We start from the raw sequence: 20487 nt of genomic DNA, 5'->3' as shown, positions 1-20487 counted from the left end.
TATTGTTTATTATTGGCAGCATCTGCCTCACCAGGAAATCCAGACATGATTTTAGGATCAGGAAAATTCATAGGCGTTTAGTGCCATTTCCAGAATGGGGGAGGGGGGGGTACCATTTTACATAGTACTTTGCAAAATAAAGCCCTGTAATAAAAACATGTTATTTTCCAGTCATCTGTTCAACATTCACAGTAAGAAATTCTTAGTATGAGAAAAAGTTACAGATGTGATTCGGCAGTCCTCTCTCATGTTGAGTAGCACTTATAAATGTCCTGTAGTATCCCTACCTCCTTCTCTCTCATAGACACACATACTTGCAGATATTCGCCTTGGGGGAGAAAATTTTAGAAGAAGCCACAAATAGGACGTACCACACGCGCATAGACACACACACATGCAGATATTTGCTTTGGGGGAGAGAATTTTAGAAGAATCTACGAGTAGGACACACACACCATAAACACACACACACTTGCAGATATTCACTTTGGGGGAGAGAATTTTAGAAGCAACAAATAGGGGACACACCACAGACACAGACAACACACACACACACTTGCAGATATTCACCGTTGTTGAGAGAATTTAAGAAGAAGCTGCAAGTAGGACAGAGACCACACACACACACACTTGCACGTTTGCCTTGGGGGAGAGAATCTTAGAAGCCAAAAATAGGACACACACAGAAACAAAACACACACACGCCACACCTGCTTGCAGATATTCACCTTGGGGGAGAGAATTTTAGAAGAAGCCACAAGTAGGAGCTGTTACTAACACTGATGAATGAGATATGTCAAACACCACGGAAGTGGACTGGGAACAGAACCTGGTAAGAATAACTTCCTCAGATGAGTAAATGCTACTACATTTAGGTGAGGTTTGCAAAATCTAGTCCTGCAGTACCATATATTGGATCAAGAATGGAGTGGTGATTTCAGAGAGGGGCTGCAAACTGGATCACAAGATGAGGTACTTAAAAGAGAAGAAGCGGTCCATCTCACAGTCCCTTTTATGAGTCTACTGTCCCTGTGGAAATTACCATACTTAATGAATGTTGTATAGTTAAATGAATGAACTTGGAAGTCAAGAGAATTTATTTCTCTTGACAAGAGAATTTATTTCTAGTGCTCCTCTGGAGCACTAATTGAATAAAAGCTCAACATAGGCCCATTCCCAGGTGGTGCTGAGCACCCTCCAGTCCTACTAGGTGCTACATGTAAGATAAGCCAATCTGCCTTTCAGTCTCACAGCTTAAGTTGTTTTTCCCATATTCTGTGGACAGAGATCATCAACTAAAGTATAGTTAAATTAATGAACTTCGAAGTCAAGCGAATTTATTTCTCCAGACAATGCCACCACCTTCCATTGTTCTTAATTTCCTCTCCCCAGAACCGCCTAGCCACCAAGCTACTCAAACACCTAGTTTTTGCTCCCTTCCCATTCCCCTCCTTGTAATATCTGTTGAGTGAGTGACAGACTTCACCTCACTGGAGGCTTTAGTCCTCTGGGTGAGTCTTGGTTCACTTTCCAGTAATAGCTTCAGTCTCCTTTTCCCATCCTTGTTGGTTTAGATACCTCTGTCAAGGTTTCTAGGTTTTTGTCTCCTTTTCACCTGCTTCTATAGAAGGAGCCTGGGGACATGAATACACTGCAAAATTAAAGTCTGGTTATTGCACACGCTAATTTAACCTGGTAACAGTGGCAATGCAAATGTTTTAGCAGGGACTTCACCATTCTGGAGAATACAAACTCTACAGAGACCAGGGGCCCATGCTCCAATTGCTGCCATGTGTTAAAGCCCATGTTCCTGGATCTTTAGTATGGTTGTTAAGTGTATTTCTAAATTCATCTATCATCATTTTTCCAGTGTAAACATACCCTGTGGAAGAAGCTGTGAAGGACCAACCAAGATCTCTGTCAACTGCAGTTCCCCAGTTACTGCTTTACAGTGTTGGTGGAACACACTGTAGTGGTTGAAAGCTGTGCAATCTTCTTCACTGGAGGTTTTCAGAAGGAGGCCGGATACACATTGGACAGGGATGATTTAGAAATAGCATTCCTGCATTTGTGCAGGGGGTTGGAGCAGATGACCTATAAGCTCCCTTCCAACTATGATTCTGATGCCATAAATCAGCCCCCGTGTGCCTATGTTACTTCGTTGTCAAATCTGAATCTGGGTCCAAGCTCACAGTGAAACTGTCCAGGCTAGTATTGCAGTGCTTAAAATTTACGGACAAAACCAGATGTGTTTTCATGGGAGGTAGTTAGGGAATGAGACTTTTGGCTATTCAGAGCTCATATAAGGAATCCCAGACACTCAGAACAATTTCCCACTTCTCAGTGTCATTACATCCAGGTGCATTTCCAAGTCTACAGCCCATCTTTTCAAGGAAGAAGGAGGGAAAATTAAAAAAAAGCTGATGCCACAGGAAACTCCGGAGAACCATGGATTAGCTTCACGACCTTGAGCATCCAGGTACATCAGACCTCTGTTCGGAACCGCAGGGTGGTCCCAGCCATCTTCCTTTCATAGTCTGCATTGAATCTCTCATTCTGGGCCACAGTAAAGTGATTCTTCCAGTCACCAGCAATCCCTGAGATGAGAAAGAGACAATGAAGGAAACAACAGAGGCCCACATAAGCCAAAGGATCTGCTGGTGTAGGAAACTGCAATAGAGCAGAAATTAATGGATTGAGGAAGGGCTTGGTTCTGCCCTCAGTGGCACTCTTCTATGTAGCCCAACAGATTTACACAGCTGTAACTGAGAGGGAAATCTAACTCTAGGGCTATTGAACAGACACAATAGCCACAATATTCCATACACCAGGCCCAGAGCTGTAGCTCACTAAATGGAGCACTAATCCGATAAAAGTTTAACACGGGCCTGTTCCCAGATGGTGCTGAGCAATCTGCCTTTCAGTCTTACAGCTTAAGTTTTTTTCCCCATATTCTATGGACAGAGGTCATCGAGTAAAATCCCAGTATTTCTGGTAGATATTTTTACAGTGATTTTTTTCATCAAAAGATTTTCTAACAATTAGCTTTGAACTGGAAAGAAGTCATTCAGAAATTGATTGATTAAAATATCATAGAGATCAAGTTTGCAATTTTTTTTAAATACTTTGGGAGCTTTAGGCAAAAGCCAGAGAAAGCAAATGTGTAACACAGACTCCTGATCATTTGACTTATACTGGAAATTGTAATAATCTCCCCAACTAGCATGCATTTTATATTGATTGTTTCATATGTAGTTTTGTTATGGAAATGATTTCTTCTCAGCTTTGTGAATGATATGAGGAGTAGAATTAGTATGGTCCTTATATTATTATTATTATTACTGGGACCAATCAGGAACGGGGAGTCATATGCAACATCCATCCACAGAGTGGTAAATGGTCTCTCTTCCAAAAGGTTTGCCCTCCATTATCCTCTCCCTATTCTGCACTTCTCCTTCACCTCCCCTCCCATTTGTCCTGTCTTTTTAGCTTTCTCAGATGACTCCCCTTGAGACTTTGGCCCACATACTTTTTTTTCTTTTTCTAGTGAATATGGTTCTTGACACAGATACCAGACAGAGACCTGCAGTTCTACCAGCACGTTTTTTTAGAGAACTGAACTCCTGTTTAGCTGTCTGTAGAAAGCAACCAGACTTTGATCAATATTTTTCACTCTGAGGGAATAGCTGCATGCAGCACACATCTGAAAAATCCATCCAGTTAGTGTAGGTGCCTATCTGGGAGCAGAGCCCTCTTGAAAAACTGGCTGTATCTCCTTCATCCATGAAACATCATGGACTAAGCAGACAGAGTATGGTTAGGTGACCACACCCATTCATTTCTCTATGTCTCTGATGAGAAAGGGATTGCAAATTAGTGCCTAATGTCATAAAATTTATGGATACCAGCTCTTCTTCATTAGGAACCAGAAGTGTCACCAGTTTGTTTCTTAAAAGCCAGTGAAGATGGACCAGATAAAAACACATCCACCTTCCCAGGCAGTGCAGGAAGGAGGACTAGATGGGAAAGCATCTTCCTATGACAACTGAAGCAAATAAAGGGTTGTGGTACCCATGCATATCTTCACCTTTGCGCATGAAGGGGGAAATGGCTTGGTCCATCAGGGCACTTGGGACCATCCTGTAATTAGTGCTGAGGTTCTCCTTCATTACTTCAAAGGATGTGTGATGAACAATACTATCCAGAACCTCCTCCATCAGGTCCTTCCCCAGGAACTGCATCACCTTCCGAATTTCACGCTTTGGGTCCTACAGAAAGACAGGCAGTGCTTCATTCAGAGAGGGTGTGGTGGGACCTAACTGCTCACACAGTCAGGTGATCATCAGTGTCACCAAACCAGAAGGCAAAGGGAACCTAGGACTTCCTCGGGATGCTAGCAACCTAAAATGTTCTGTGGTGTCCAAACAAGCCATTCATAAAGACACCTAATCAACCTTGTACCCAACTCCTGCACCCTCTTCAAAATAAGAAAAAAGGAAACTAACAGCTGGCATAGCCATTCCATTTCTCCATCTCCAGAGTTAGCACATTGCATAGGCAATATTGCATGAGCATTGACATTTCCTAGCTTTTGATTGGTTGAGTTCGCACCCTCAGTAATGTTCTTTTAATATAGTTTATGTGTATATGGGGGGGAACAAGAGAGAGAGATCACAGTTGGTTTTTCATTCAACAGTACCCTTGCTTTAGTTAGACAGTGTTGCAGATGGCCATTTTGGAGGGTGCCTGGTTCCATCCTTATCTTCCCCACCCAGCACCAGAACTCATAGGGTGAGATCATCAACCAGATGAGGATCTGTTCTTTAACACCAAAGTATTGCAGAAGCCCAGGGATTAAGTTTTGAGAGCCAACTCCAGTATACCCTCAGAATCAGGCACTTTTAAATGGGGAGTACAAATCTTACAACGATTAATCACGAGTTCAAGGGTGTACCCTACCCATGGATACCTATCCCAATCACTTTGATATGGAAATCTTAGCAGGAGTAGACTTCTATGAGGTTTCAGTACTACCTGCTTTCTACTTTATTGGAAATGCCACTGGAGAAACCTTCTGGGGAGTATTTCAGTGTTTCCAATTGCTTTCACAGCTAATACTAGGAGATACGCAGTGAAAATGAAGAAAACAAAAATAACTGTACCCTTTCAGATCCTTGTCAAAGGTCTGAATTGGGGATAGAGTGAAGAGTGATGCCCTTCAAGAACAATCCCCCTCCCCTTATTCCAATCCTTCCTCAACTTCCCACTGTTCTTCCTGCCACTTCCTAAAGGAGACACTTGTCCTACCTGCACTTCAGTTCCTTTGAGATGTTCTAGGCAGCCTCTCTCTTTGTGTGCCTCAGTTCTAAATGAGATAATCATGCTTCTCTAGGTCACATATGTGAAATGGATATTTTCAAAATTACACAGTAATGGGTGCATATTAGTACTCAAGTTAGAAAGCATGTGTCTGTTCACCTTTTCTCCCAACATGATGGCCTCCTGCCTCCTCCTGCTGTACAGAATCTGATCCATACCACAATCCCTTCTTTTCTTAGAAACCCTTCTAAAGGAAAGAGAGTAAGTGTGGAAGACGTTCAGATGTAGGCTCACAGATTGGGCGTGATATTAACACTGACCAAAGCATTTATATCACCTGACTCTTTTACCCATGAGGAACATGACCACACCCACAGACAAGTTATCCCAGGATAGCAGGCACACTGCTCTTTGGAAGGGTTATAGTTGCCCTCTCACCTCTTTCATGTCCTCATAGAACAAGTAGAGAATGGGATGGTCCTGCCTCTTCTCCCACCAGCCTTTCACGTGGTCATACCAGGAACCAAAAGCAACTACACTTGGAGACAGAGGTATTCAAATACCATTAAAGAAAGAGTATATTAAGGGGTGGGGGAGAGGGCAAACTGTCTGCTGGAGTAACTGTTGAAGTTCATCGTGTACACATATATCCAAAACCATGTGTAAATCTGGAGTCTACAGAAATGCCCAGTTCTGCTCATTTGCACACATTCAGGCAAGTTCATTGCCTTGCTGGCTCCAGTCAGATTATAATCCTTATCTATTTTTCCATGACTAGAACAGAAACTAGATAGTAACTAATATTGTGTGACTACAACTTAGCTTTTGTCTCTGGCTGATGTTGGTGCATAATGAGTCAGGTCCATGGAGCTAAATCCTTGAGTGGCATCCTTTCATTTTAATCTATAGGTACAAATTAGTAAGACCACATTGAAATCAAATGGGCCAACTTCTCAGCTGGTATAAATGACCCTGGGTCCTGTCAAGTCAGTGTAGCTATGCTGATTTACAGTAGCTAAGACTCTGCCCTTAGGTTGTACTCATAAAACATCTGAGTCAGTGTATCCCCTGGTATATGGATTCCCCTGAAATTGTGTTCTGTGAAGGGAAGCAAAGATTGAATGAAGGCTATTCAAACCAACTGTTATAGGAAGAACATTCTCTTCCTCAGATCCCCTCAAATTCCTAGGGAATCAAAGGAATGCTTAAAGCATGCAGCGTGGATATTTCTAGCAAGAAGCAGAAGCTCATCTGGGCAATTCACCTACAGCTGCAAGTCCCTTTCCTTTACATTTCAAGAAATAGCAGTTTAATCATCTGGGAGCACAAATTCATGACAGACATCAGTCTTACCTTTGCCCTCCATGTATTTCTCAAGGTATTCTTCCCAACTCCCAGGGTGTGGATGCATCTTGTTCATCAGGTCAAAGTGGTAAAAGGAGACAGCTACATCCTTGGCATTCCGGGCGACATAGATCACCTGGGGCAGGGAGAGGAGAAGAATCAGTGTTGCCTCTGTGACTTACAAGGCCTCTAGAAGTGGATTGTCAAAGGACCCTCTTTTGGAACCCTTAGGCTTCTGTCAGAATCCCAGCCCGACTGCCAGGGATATCTCAGCTGTGGCTCTTGGCCCCAACAAAGGCCATCAAGTGTGAGGGTGCCGCTGAACACTGAGGCAGGGCTCCATAGTGTCAAGGACTGGGCACAGGACTGAAAGCAGCTAATCCTGGCTTTCATCCGAGTTTTTCTATTGCATTCTTCTGTGCTCTTAGGGTTATCTCTTCTCTGCCTCTCTTTTTGTTCTGGGGGTAAAGCAAAAACATACATTTCTGTCTTTGTAACTCAGTAGCCCTTGGCTCTGAAAGGCAGAAACCACATCAACCCCAGTGGGATAAACTTTCTCTTCAATGCAGCAGCCAGCATCTAGATTGTACACCCAACCCACATCCCAAGCATATCCAAGTACTAAATGTCTGCAGTAACTGGCATTACTACACAGTATCATCCCCACATGGCTTCATGGTGATGCTGACTGCACAGTAGTTCATTACTATTGCGCAGTAGCTTGTTACAATTCATGCCCCACGATGCTACTGTTCAGTAGTAATGAGCTACTGAGCAGTAAGTATCTCGTGTAGAGGCAGCCCCAGAGTCATACCTGTTCCTTTTAGCATCAAACATATGCTGCTTCTGCTAGTACTTCAACTTGACCTGAAGAGCTACCATGGCTCAGGAGGAGGGAGCTGGACTATACTTCAGCGTTTGCATCAGGACAGAATGGGGAACTGAGTAGCACTTTTGGAATCATATTCCACCTTTGGGGAAGTCTGGGAAACTCTGATGAAAACAATGCGGTGATCCAGGGAATCACAGTATACTCCCATCAGCCTTTTCTCTAGTAGGCCTGAGATTACTGCAGCTGGTTACCTTGCAGCCATTCTCCCAGAAGGACTTGGGAAGAAGATGGACTGGGATATGGGTCTTCACCAAGCGAGGAGATGGCATCTTCGACAGTTGCTCTGTACCTGTGAAGTAGAATTTCAAAAGATAATTCCTGAGTAGAGACACAGCAGTAAAGGTAACATTTTCAAAGGCACCTCAGTGACTGAGTAGCTTAAAATACATTTTCAGAAGGGACTGAAGCAAATGTCTCACTGAAGGTGAAGAGCTGAACCCACATCTCCAGACCAGTGCTTTATCTACAAACCTACCTTTCCTCTCCTAACCTGTAAGTCTGCATCAAGTCGCTGATCCATGTGTTTGCACTCCTGCAGCACTAATGCCAGACTTACCTGCTGGCATTTCTCCAGGGGCAGCAAATTCCAGCATGGGCACTCTGTTGACAATTGCATCACGCTTGCATTTTTCAGCATTGCCATTGCTCAGAATCATGTCCACAATTTCACTGATCCATGTGGTGCCTGGAAGCCAGACATGAGAAGAAAATGTCAGTCAAGTATATGGCTCACCTATTCAGAAATAGAGAGGCCCCGATCCTGTCTCAGCCATCCTAAACAACCGCAGTCATGATCATTTAGTCCAGAGCTAGTATCTTTTGTATTCTGGCTGCTTCTCATGTATTAGCTTGAGGGTGGGGAGTGATGAGATCTCATTAGTTTGTCAGAAAACACTACAGCTTGATGTACGGCATTCTCAAACAGTCACCCTGGGAAAGCACCATGGGCAATACAGATGAGTCCAGGGTCCAAGTGAATGGGGTGGATTCTAATGGTTGATTGGCGAGGAGGGTGCTACACATCACACTGGAGAGGCTCTGACATATTAACACTAGCAGCAGCTGTGAATCAGTGGAGCTGGTTTTCTCTCTCAAATTGAGAACCAGGTGGGGCTTGAAGGCATATCCGTCAACATTTCCAGCACCAGGCTTCACATGCTGCTTTGGCTCATAACCATTAAAGCCATGATAACTCACCAGATTTGGGGTATGTGGCTATCACAATGTCCTCAGGCCTGCTCTGGAAGTTGTCGATCCTTTCCCAATTGAAAGAAAATGCATAGACCATTGGGATGTCGTGGACTAGCCGCCAGTCCTGCCGAATGTAACTTTCTAAATGAGACATCCTGCAAGGGGTAAAATGTAATAGGATGTAACCAGAGTGTAATCAGAACAGAAACAAGAAGGGAGAGCAGCTAGGTGAGATTATTATTCATCTACCCAGTATTTCCAAATGCTGAGAGGAGCATGGTAAGGCACTTCTTTTATTGCAGTCAATTGCCCATCCCTGCTCTCACTGGTTTTGTGTGTGTGTGTGCACTCAGCTATTAAAAGCAGGCGCAGCAATGGCATTTCCATGCTACACCATATTTTTTAACTCCAGTTTTTCATTACAATGCCATATGAAAGAGGCCATCGTTCAGCTTTCTTACCCTTTAATTTATTTGATACAATCTTTTTCAGGTCTCCCTTGTCAAAAGCAAACAGCCTTTCTCACACAATAAAATAATAGCACTTTTTCCACAGTGCCAAGGTAACCATTTCTAAAGGCTGGAAAGGGGCAAAGGAACCAATCACTGCAAGAGGCTGAACCCATTGGGTGTTCTTCTGTGGTAGAGGTCAAGTGTAAATAATCTAGGGTATAAATTATGGTTACTAAGAAGGTAACCATATGGTAAAGGTACAAGACTGGGACTCAGAAGACCTGGAGTCTGTTTTCCTATGTGTCCTAATGTAGATCATAAACTCTTGTGTACAGCCCAGTGGGGCTGTGAATTAAGTGAAGTTCTCAGATACTACCTGGGTAGAAGTAGCACAAATTATTTACTATAACACAATCTCTGATCTTAAGGTTAGTTTCCCCACCCCTCTGTGAAGATGCAGGTTTGCAAACTAGCTCTTGGTATGCACAGCTATAATGAACAGCTGGATAGAACTGCAGAGGTGCACCATCTCTTTGCTGTGGTTTTTATTTCAAAAGGTGCCATTTCTCTGATCAGCTGCTTAGACCACAGATGAAGTGAACTCCACTTTTTTAAGTGAAAGCCAAAGTAGAGGGCTTCACAGTTGATCCTTCATTCAGCAACCCTTTGCCCATGCAATGGGTTGCAAATCCTCCCTAAATGAAAAATCTGTCTGCAGTGGTATAACAGCACTTCTTACAAGAGATAGCTTTACTTTGTGCAGGTTGCTTCTTAGTGCTTTCACTGAGGGAAAATGAATGACAGTACTTTTTAGTGAAAAAAATCTCACTACAGATTATGTAATTCAAGTTTCAGAATGATTACTAATTTGTAAATAAAGAATAACCAAACAGCCAATAAAGCTAAATTCTCTGCTGTAATTTAACATATCACATTCTATTTTCTGCACCCAGAATGGGTCAATAATAAAATGATTAGCTATGCAGATGTCATGAGCAGTGCAGAAAGACTATAAGGAATATGATCAGAAGAACACACAGTACTTCCCTTCCCTCATTGCAAAACGAATGTTAATAAGCAACTATTAGTAGGGAAACCACACTGATGAAAATTAGTGATAACTACAGCTGAACCTGTAGGCAGATATCTGTGTAATGGGTCAAGAGCTGCCTTTGAAACACTCTCGAATGATCAGCTATGTAAACTCTTATCGTCTCCTGAAATCTGTAAATGACAGCAACAAGCAGGACTTATTTTCCCTGAAAAGAGTAAATAAAGAATAGTTTCTCTTCTGGTCAAAAAATACCAGAGTGTAGAAGCTCCTGAGCAAATAAAGTCAAATAGAGAGAGACAGAGAAAGAGAGACAGATGCTAGAAATTAGGAACCAATTCACCATTTTGAATCTTAAATTCACATAAATCAGCAGAAAATTCATATAGTCCTGGCCCCTTTCCCAAAACATCAGCTTGGACCCCACAACTCTGACCGAACCAGATGCTCCAGACTACATTGCAAAACAAAGTATAAAACCCCTTCTGTCTGACAAATCCATTTTATGACACGCTCATCTCCTTCCCCTGGGCACCCAGCTCCCCTTACAAAGTCCAGAGACTGTGCTGTGCAGGCTTTCAACACCAGAATATTCAATCTCATATTTTACCCTAAAAGCCCAGGCCTCCTCCTGGGTTTAGACCCCACCTCTCCAGGAGATGCTGCTCAGAGGACTTCTCTGCTCTTCAGTCTAGTGACAGCAGAGATGGCAAACTTCTGGCAACAGCAGTGCAGACTGTCAAAGCTTCTCAGTTACCTTTATCTTCTTCCAGTGGTGTTCCTCTCAGGGAGAAAGAAAAGCTGTGTGCAAAGCAGTAAGTACAAGGAGAGGGAGGGATTGGGGAGGTCCTTAGGAACAGCAAGAAATTCTTTGGAGCACAGCCAAGGAAACAAAAGGTCGCAGTTACATAAGCCATGGGTTAGAATAGGAGGAGCCTAGGAATAAAGAAAAGTTGGGCTGAGGGCCAGCAAGGAACAAATCCAGCTTGTCAGGCAGCTGTCAAATGAGTTCAGCTGAGAAAAAGCAAAAGCTGGACTCACTATGTTTTCAAGGCTGCTCCAAGTTGAGGGGTGAGGAGTGTATGTTTTCTCTGGGGAACCATGGGGGCTGTTGCAGGTCACATTACATAACTAAAAGGACATCATCTTTTCCCAGAGACTGTTGGGAGTGATGAATGTAGTAGGAGTCCAAGTCAGATGTGCAGCTTGTAGGCTGGTGCGTCTGTGCAGGGTACGTGAAAGAGTTTCAAGGAGAAGATGTACTAGCTGTGGATGTACTAGCTGCATCTGGTTCTTAGAGCTGATCTTTCCATTGAGTGTGAACTCAAAGCAGTGGCTGGTTCTGGCAAATCCTGAAATCTCTGGGGTAAAACATGTTAGGTCTAACTCAGTTTTTCTCCTAGATATTTAATATGAACTGAAGCCATGTCTTATTATGCCAGGCATCTGTGCCTTCATACACTGCACTGCTCTATACAAAGTCCTTCCCAAACCGGAACCACTAAAGCCATATTTGCATGGGATTGTGAGTATACTAGTTAGTATCAGGGTGAGTTAAACGGCGTGCTCTCTCAGCAGTGCTACTTACCTTGCCTGAACTTCCATGATGACAAGGCTATGCAATGATGTGAGAATCCCAGCTCTCATTCAAAAACAAAGTAGCCAGTTTAATTGGTCACAAAGGAAACTTTGAAAGCATGACAGGGAAACCGACAGCAAATAAACAGAACTCAGCAGTTCTTTAAACCCCAAGGTTTTAAATTTAAACCCCATGGTTTTAAAAGCAATCTTCTGAGTTTTGAACTCTTCAGAAGGTCCATATCAAATATGCATTACTTGGGTTGATATGTGTTTCAAGGTCATCTGGACAATCTACCTAATACAGAACTCAGCTAACCAGTATGCCTTGCCATAAGCTAAGTATTAAACCCAGGTCCGATCAGAAATGGCTGCCAATTTCTTGTCATTTACATGGCTTTCACTGTACCAACACTGACCGCAGTCAGTGGCTCAGCGTCAGCCTGTCTGAGAGACGCTTCTCTGTCTGCCACAGTTGGAGCTAGGAGAGATGTCTGGGCTGGGAAAAGAGTTGCTGATGACATGGCATGCTTCACGATGATGTGGATAGCTTGGATCTGCAGACCCTTCAGATGTCATCCAGAGCCCAGAGGCATAGTGATCTTTTTCAGCACTGGGATCATGGGGGAGGGGGAGGAGAGGATTATACTGATCACTGGTGAGCTGTGGGGACGGAGGGGGAACAGAGTGTAACCTGATGGGACAGCAGCTGCTGCTGCTGTGGCTACTCCTGGAGAAGTGAAGACTCCAGCTGGTGCGGCTGAGAAACAGGCAGTGACACAGGCTCCCTGGGGTCCCTCTTCTTGCCCTGTTTTTTCTTCCTTCCCCATCAAGGGCACAGGGCTGCATCTTCCATGGAAAAGTCTTCATAGAGGTGGGCACCATTCTACCCTCCTATCCCCAAATACATTCCTGGGTGCAGGGTCTGCACCGGCCCAGTTCCTAGGACTGAGCAGCGCCGAGCTGCACCTGCTGTGGCAAAGACTCCTGGGAGGAGGGGCCATTGGTGTCCCCTCTAAGCTGGCATCCTAAATAGATGTTAGAGGAAGCAATGCTCTAAAAGGCCTTCAGGTTGGAAGGGTCCTTATAGCACATTGAGGGGAACTTGAACAGAACTCACCAAATCTTCTTTGGCCCAAGTATCATCTCTCTCAGTGGTTCTCAACCTTTTCAAAGCACCCCTTGTTAGATCCAAGGCACCCATCAGAAAATTCCAGTTCTTAGTTTTCACTCATTTTTTGACTACAGAAAAATAATAAAGCCTTTACCTGGTGGGAAGAACTCAGACAAACCACATCCAGGCAGAGTGGTTTTATCATTGGTATGTAATTGGCTTGTTGGTCTAAGGATATGTTTCTTGCTTTGGGTGTAAGAGGTCCTAGGTTCAAATCTTGGACAAGCCTACATTTTCAGTTGACTTATGGCACTCACCCAGAGAGTGGTAGTGGACTGGTTGGTTTTGACCTAGAGAAAAGTAGGCAGTGGAGTCCCCTAAGGCTCTGTCCTGTGACTGGTGTACTGTTCAATATCTTCCTCGGTGACTTCAGTGAGGAAGTCGAAAGCACCCTGTCCAAGCTTGAAGACATCACAAAACTTTGTGGGGAGGCCCACAAGCTAGATGACAGGCTGGGGAAATGTGGGAACAGAAAGATAAACAAGGTAGAAACTTTAAGGTAAGTGCCATGTGTTGGACCCAGGGAAAAAGAGTCATCAGCACTCCTATAGCCTGAGAAGTACCATACTGAGGAGAGGGATCTTGGAGTTGTAGTCAGCTCCAAAATGAACATGAGTCACCAGTGTGATTAAGTAATAAGTAAAGCTAACTTTTGTTGAATCCTGCCCCCTCTGGGTGTTGTAGTGTCCCCTATACCCCCTGGTTTATGCCTCTAATGTTCCCAGTACTGTTCTCTCATTAAAAGGTACATGGTTAAGTCCCCATTGGTGGCCTGGCTCTGCTCTATAGGGGGAGGAGAGTCCCTACGCCTCCCACAGCGCTTGTGCACCTGCTCCGATCCCTTCAACTGGAAAGGGGGTACCTCTTGGAGTACCGCCTGGGTTATACATGTTTGTACACCTAACAGTGCTGGCACCCCACAGCACCCTTGACAGGATTTCAAGGTACAGTGGAGTGCTGCAGCACCCTGTTTGAGAATCACTGAGCTATCTAGAAATCAACCTCCAGCTAGGATCCATAGCCTCCTACAACTGCAGAGTCTATTAATTTCTTTACACTTTAATTTTTTATATAAATAAATCAGTTCTCTTTAGACACTGTCAGCATCACTCCCATAATGAAGTCAAGTGCATCTGTACCATGGGAAATGAATATGAGGCACAAAGATCATTTAAGTGTTTATTACAATATTTCCCAAACTTTTGATACCTGGAGCACACTTTTTTTCTGGATTAAAGTTGGTGGCACATTTCACTTGCATGCCCAAAAAGAGATAGATAGATAGATAGATATCAGCACTGGTATGATTTCCTCTGGTGGGAGAACGGAATATGCTATATGTTTTGAAAAATGGATCTATCTATCTATCTGTCTATCTATCTATCTGTTTTTCTATCTTCATAAAAATAAAAAACTGGCTCACCAGTGGGAACCAGCTGTCCTCACTGCTTGGAAGGGAAGGCGCTGGCTGGCAGGGTGTAATGAAAGGCAGCAGACAAGTTGACTGATGCCTTTTCACACCTCCTATCCCACTGTGACCTCTCCAGCGTTCAGTAATGGGGTTCCACCAAGGGCAGTCAGCATTCAAGATGGTGGCTGCCTCCTCATCCCTCTTTCCCATTTGGGCCTCTCCACTGATCAGAGCCAAGGGGCAGGGCTGCCACAAAATGACCGTAGAATAAGAACTTTATGCCATGATCAAACCATGAAAAGTCCCCCTGTGATTTAGGTAGACCCACTACTGAAAACCCACACCATGCCTATGCCTGTGTAACAAGTACAAGGATCTACTGGATGTGGACTTTAGAGCCATATGGTCCTGGTGTATGCTACAATGTTTTACTGACAGGAATTTGTTTGCATCTACACAGAAAGTGCCAGTAAGCAATAAAATCTCATATAACAAGGGGTTAGGGTCATAAGCCAAGGGGCCAAAAGGAGGGAACAGGTCAAAGGTAAAGAAACATTAGCACTTGGTAACATATGGTGCCTGTAGATGTGCTGTGAGGCTGCTCTGATGCACTGTAATTACAGCATGTCAGAGTTGACTTGATTAATTAAGTCTGCTGTGGCATGGTAATGACCACACTAAAGCCAGCCTCCACATTCCTTGTATCAGCATCCCTGCGCATCAAAATGGTGTTGGGAATGTTTTAACTGAAGTGCATCAAATGAGCTTTAGTTCAAGCACCACTGCCACCATTTTGAAACGTGAGGATTTCATAGATTTCATAGATCTCATAAACATTACGGCTGGAAGGGACCTGAGAAGATCATTGAGTCCAGACCCCTGTCCCAGGGGCAGGAAGTCAGCAGGGGTCATAGGATCCCAGCAAGATAAGCATCCAATTTTCTCTTGAAGGCATTCAAAGTAGGTGCTTGAACCACCTCTGGAGGCAGTCTATTCCAGACCTGGGGGGTTCAGACAGTAAAGGATGCTGATACACAAGACGCTGTGGCACTTTAATTAGAGTGGCTCTGAGAGCCGCTCTAATTAAAGCACCCCCTGCAAACCACAAAGCACATGTAAAAGTGCCCAGCACCTGAATTTCCCCAAGGGAAATTTTTAGAGGTGTCCCCAAGCAATCCTTTAGTCCCTAGAGGACTCAAACAGCAGCCTACAGCAGCCCCCCAGTGTGAGTCCAGATCCTTCAGTCCACAGTCCTGGCTGACCAAGCCAGTGAGATCTCCAGCTCCACTGCGCTCCTCTGCATAGGGCTGACCAGGTGCCATGAGCACGCTGTTCTCTTCCCCTTGCTCCTGCCACAAGCTTCCTCTTCCTTCTTCTCTTTCTCCCCAGCCCTTGGGGGTTTCTGAGAGATGCAGTCCAAATTAATAGTCAGCACAACTCTGCAGACTGCCCCCCGGTTCCTTCTGCTGTTACACACATGTCATTCACATTAGTTTCTTCGCAACCCCCACCACCCACCCACTCCAGGTTTAAATTTCATCTCCTTCCTGACCCCATGTAGCCTGATCAAATTTCAGTACCGTGAGGTATGTGCATGTACAGCGATGTCCCTTCCAGAACCTTCTGCAAGAAAAGACCTTTTCACCTGTTGACCCACTTAGGAAAGTAAAAGCATGCAGTGTAGAAGGGGCAGGAAATCCTGAGATGAATGCAAGCAGCCAACATCTTGTCTAGCAAGTGTTTGACTTCATCTCACTGAGGGTTTGGTGATGTCCTTCAGTGAAACTTGGGTCTCTTCCCAGTAATGACAACTGGCTTCTTTACCCAGCCTTTTTGTGGAAGCCTCTTTATTTGCTCCTCCTTTCCAACAGCTAGTACAGGTCAATCCTGGGGATATGTCTACCTAGCAAAAGGAAGGCCTGGATGTAGCATGTACTAGCTGGCACAAGTAACAGCAGGGCAAATGCCATGGCATTGGCACAGTAGCAACCAGAGCACAAGCCTTCCAGTGATTCTGGCTGTAGCAGGTATTAAAGTCTGTGTTGCTGTGTTACTGCTGTTGTTCTTACTCCTAGTGACCAGATTAAGATAGTACATGTACAGTCAGATCTTTGTTTTACAGTGTAGACACACCCTGCAGTAACAACTGTAAAGAAGGACTGAGTGGGTGATTAGCAGAATAAACAATAGGGGTGAGGAGGTCAGCCACATGTGCCCCAGTGATGGCTACTTCATCACTAGGGAACCTGGTTTTCTCTGATTTAAGAAACAATCCCCAGTTTTCCGTTAAAAAATATAACCCCAAATCCATATTTTTCTGTGATTTAAATGAACCCCCTACACACAAACTATATACCCCCCCACACACAGATAGATAGATAGATAGATAGATAGAGTGATGGTTCATTTTAATCATGGAAAAATGTGGATTTGGGGTTACTTTTTTAACCAAAAATTGGGGATTTTTTTTAAAACACAGAAAACCAGGATCTCCATTTATCACCATACCCAAAGCCTAGGTCCATGCCCAAAGTGAGGCTGGCCAGAATACAGTCCAGTAATCAACAAGGGGTGAGGTAATATAGGATGTATTTATATGGAAGCTAACTAGAGTATGAGCCTACTCATACTCCTACTTAGGACATTCTAAAAGAATCCCAGACTCTTCAAAGAAATTCCCATTTCCCAGAGTCACAACATATTGGTGCCTGCCACTGGGATGGAGACATTTCCTAGAGTCTGACCTTTGGTTTTTCAAGGAAGGAGGAGGAAAAAGAAAAATTGTTGTCATAGAAAGTCCCATGTAGCTCTGGTTTGGATGAACATCCTGACACACAGAATCCAGATACATCAGACCTCTGTTTGGAACCGCAGGGTGGTCCCAGCCATCTTCCTCTCATAGTTTGCATTGAATCTCTCATTCTGGGCCACAGTAAAGTGATTCTTCCAGTCACCAGTAATCCCTAAAATGAGAAAGAGACAATAAAAGAAACATAAGGAAACACGTGAAGCAAAGAATCTTTTGGTAGAGAAAACTGTAATAAAGCACAGCCTTGCTGACTGAGGAAGCAGTTGGCTCAGCCCTCAGTGACACTCTTCCATGAAAAGCCAACAGCAGCCCCAGCAACACTGAGATAAGTATGTTCTTTAGACCTCTACCTCCACCTCAGCTCCGCTGGAATTTCACTCCATTCTTCAGCACCCAGAAAGGCCTTTAAGTCCCCAATTCCTTAGACACAGAAAAAACAGACCTAGTAACTGATAAATAACAGCTTAACTGATCACAGCAAACAGCCTAATGGCATTAGCTCCTGTCCTTGAAATAAGAGACTAGGGTTCTAGGCTTATGTTAGCTGTTGGGAGGCTGTACTCATGTCTCTCTCTTCCCAAGAAAGTGGTCTGGGCTGCTTTGTTCTTTCTAACCTTCTATTAAAGCTAAACTATTGAGTGGAAAGGTATGTAAGAATCCTAGAACTAGAAGGAGAAAAAACAAGGTATTCTTACTTGGCAGTTGAGTGTGATAGGTACTCCTCTGGGAAGTAGGAGGCCTAGTTTCAGCTCCCTATTGTCTATGTTATTGGTACACTTTATCAAATAATTATTTAATGGTGGGGGAGAAATAAAGAGCCACCTTTCAAAGCAGTGTAGAAAAGAAAACCAGATGGGAAAACAACTTCTAATGCTAACTAAAGAGAAAATGATGTGTGCTCATGCTCTCACATATGTTCACTTTTGCGCATGAAAGGGGAATATCCTTGTTCAACCAGGAAACCAGGAGCCATCTTATAATTGGTGGCGGGATTCTCCTTCATCATATCAAATGATGTGTGATAGACAATCCTATCCAGAACCTCCTCCGTCAGGTCCTTCCCCAGGAATTGCATCACCTTCCGAATTTCACACTTTGGGTCCTACAGGAAGACAGACAGGCAGTACTTCATACAGACAGGGTGTGGGTGGACCCAGTTGATCACCCAGTCAGGTGAACAGTGGGCACATCTACATTTACACAAGATGCTTTACCGTGCAGTTGCCTAATTGACTGTGCAGTAAAGTATCACTGTCTACATGTACCAACACTTAGTGCTCAGTCAGTTAGTCAACTGCGGAGTTAATTTGCTACCTGTAAATTAACTGCATGGTTGTGACAGCATGGAGGCAGCTGACTGGGAGCAAATTTGCTCTTGGGCAGCCCAGGCAGCAAGAAATAGGAGAACAACCCCCTCCCCTGGAAGCTGCCTGATTCCAAAGAGGTCTTTGAGCACAGATCCCAGTCTGGGACAATGCCCCCCGCCTCGGCAGCTCCTAGCCCCAGCTCTGCTATTGAAGGAGGGGCTGGGAAATTTCTCCAAGCCCCCTGAGAGTGCACGCAGTGCTGGGGAGCCAGCCTTCCACTGCGCTCACCAGATGAGCCGCCTGCAGCTCTGTCTTGCTCCACGCCTGAGCTCAGTGGCTACACATGGCCCTGGGCCACATGCCCCTTGACTCAGCCCTGCCCAACTCCCTCCTTCACCATGGGGAACTCCCGTCTGCAAGGGGAAACCCACCTTTTCCTGCATTTTTCTCCTTTAAAGGAGAAAATCTGAGTTTTTCTCCTTAAAAAGAGAAAATACAGGTTTTTCTCCTTAAAATGGGAACATCCAGTTTTTACTGCTTTTTTCCACGGCAAACAGAAAACCCAGATCCCTGCTGAAAATAGACTTGCATATACCCACAGACAGGTTTTCCCAGGATAGTAGGCATACTGCTCTTCAAAAGGGTCTTGTTGCCTGCTCACCTCTTTCATATCCTCATAGAACAAGTAGGGAATGGGGTGGTCCTGCTTCTTCTCCCACCAGCCTTTCACATGGTCATACCAGAACTCATAAGCAACTGCATTTGGAGAGATATGCAGATATCATCAGAGGAAGTGTATTGGATAATGAGGGACATGTTCTACACTGGTGCAAATCTGCTGAAGTTCATGGTGACCACATATATCTGAAACCAAATGGAAATCTGTACCCAAACAGCTAGTGCTGTTCATTTGTACATATTGGGCCAAGTTCTTTGTTTTGCTGGTTCCAGTGTCAGATTGAAATCTGTATGTATTCATCCATGGCTGGAACAGAAACTAGATAGTAACCAAATATTGCATAGATACAATTTAGGGTCAGATTACCAACTGGTGTAAACTGGGGTAGCTGCATTGAAGTTAAGTGGCAAGTTCCACAGATGCTGTATATCAACATGACTCTTATCAAAGTCCCTGGGTTAAACACTCAGCTGGTGTAAACTGGAATCCCTCCTGGTGGTCAATTGACCAGAATGCCAAGTGATATGAATCAGGAAAAATGCACTGAAATCAAATGGGCCAGATTCTGAGCTGGTATAAATCAACATAACTCCCATCATGTTACCAGATTTGCCCATCACTTTTGGGTGTGCTCATTTATTAGGGTTACATTTCTAGGGTCTTGGTAATTCTATCAATGTGCTGCTTGTGTTACTTGTGTTTCTATACGGAGCTGTATCTCTCTCTTCTGCGAGTCCTCACCCCCAATGAAGCTATCTTGCAGGACTCAATGGGTCTGGGTTCCGCCAGCCACCAAATCAGTCAAATACATAAACACATGCACAGATTAATGTGACATGCCTGACCCAGCTGGGTTGATCAGCATGTACAGGCTGACACCCTCATATGCCAGGAATCAGTTCATTAAGGTAACAATAAAATGCAGTCAGACACAAGCACACAGGTGAACAGAATACCTCTGAATCAGGCTGGATGTCCAGCTGACACCCTTGTCAGTTCATTAGGGCACGTCTGAGCCAAACTGAGTCAATCAGCCTATACAGGCTGATCCCCTTATGTGTTTTAAACTCAACACGTCCCAATCTTTTGCTCTAACTGTCTTAGCAGTGGTAGCCTCTTGATGAGTGGACCCCACAGTATTTTGGGGCTTCACACGGATCTTTAGCTTAGGTGAAAGAAGTGTTGCTGCAGAGCAAGTAGGGAAGGGGAAGTAGAGAAGGAAAAATATCCCCCGTTATCACCAGTTTGACTATAAAAGTTATTTATTGCTAAGTATATGA

The 20487-nt window shown here is 44.1% G+C and overlaps 2 protein-coding genes across 7 annotated transcripts; both read right to left on the bottom strand.

The window, feature by feature from the left end:
* Positions 1-1665: 1665 nt before the first annotated feature.
* LOC109309433 (sulfotransferase family cytosolic 1B member 1-like) lies at positions 1666-11179 on the bottom strand. 6 transcript variants are annotated; one of them, XM_019534185.1, is made up of 8 exons: positions 11007-11080; positions 8753-8901; positions 8112-8240; positions 7747-7844; positions 6673-6799; positions 5758-5852; positions 4088-4268; positions 1666-2597 (listed from the first exon to the last, which is right to left on the bottom strand). In XM_019534185.1, the coding sequence occupies exons 2-8, from the start codon at positions 8898-8900 to the stop codon at positions 2485-2487; spliced, it is 891 nt and encodes a 296-aa protein (XP_019389730.1). In that variant the 5' UTR covers position 8901; positions 11007-11080; the 3' UTR covers positions 1666-2484. The 6 variants fall into 6 exon arrangements, with proteins under 6 accessions (XP_019389730.1, XP_019389729.1, XP_019389727.1 ...); XM_019534184.1 differs by lacking the exon at positions 11007-11080 and adding an exon at positions 10860-11000; XM_019534182.1 differs by lacking the exon at positions 11007-11080 and adding an exon at positions 8996-9039.
* A 6127-nt stretch (positions 11180-17306) lies between these two features.
* Positions 17307-19824, bottom strand: LOC109309302 (sulfotransferase family cytosolic 1B member 1-like). The gene is made up of 5 exons (XM_019533965.1): positions 19812-19824; positions 19190-19284; positions 18143-18323; positions 17572-17641; positions 17307-17375 (listed from the first exon to the last, which is right to left on the bottom strand). The coding sequence occupies exons 1-5, from the start codon at positions 19822-19824 to the stop codon at positions 17363-17365; spliced, it is 372 nt and encodes a 123-aa protein (XP_019389510.1). The 3' UTR covers positions 17307-17362.
* Between the last annotated feature and the right edge of the window lie 663 nt (positions 19825-20487).

Source organism: Crocodylus porosus, unplaced genomic scaffold, assembly GCF_001723895.1.
Source record: "Crocodylus porosus isolate Cpor-Errol unplaced genomic scaffold, CroPor_comp1, whole genome shotgun sequence".
Taxonomy (NCBI): Eukaryota; Metazoa; Chordata; order Crocodylia; family Crocodylidae; genus Crocodylus; species Crocodylus porosus.
This window is presented reverse-complemented; position numbering and strand designations above follow the sequence as displayed.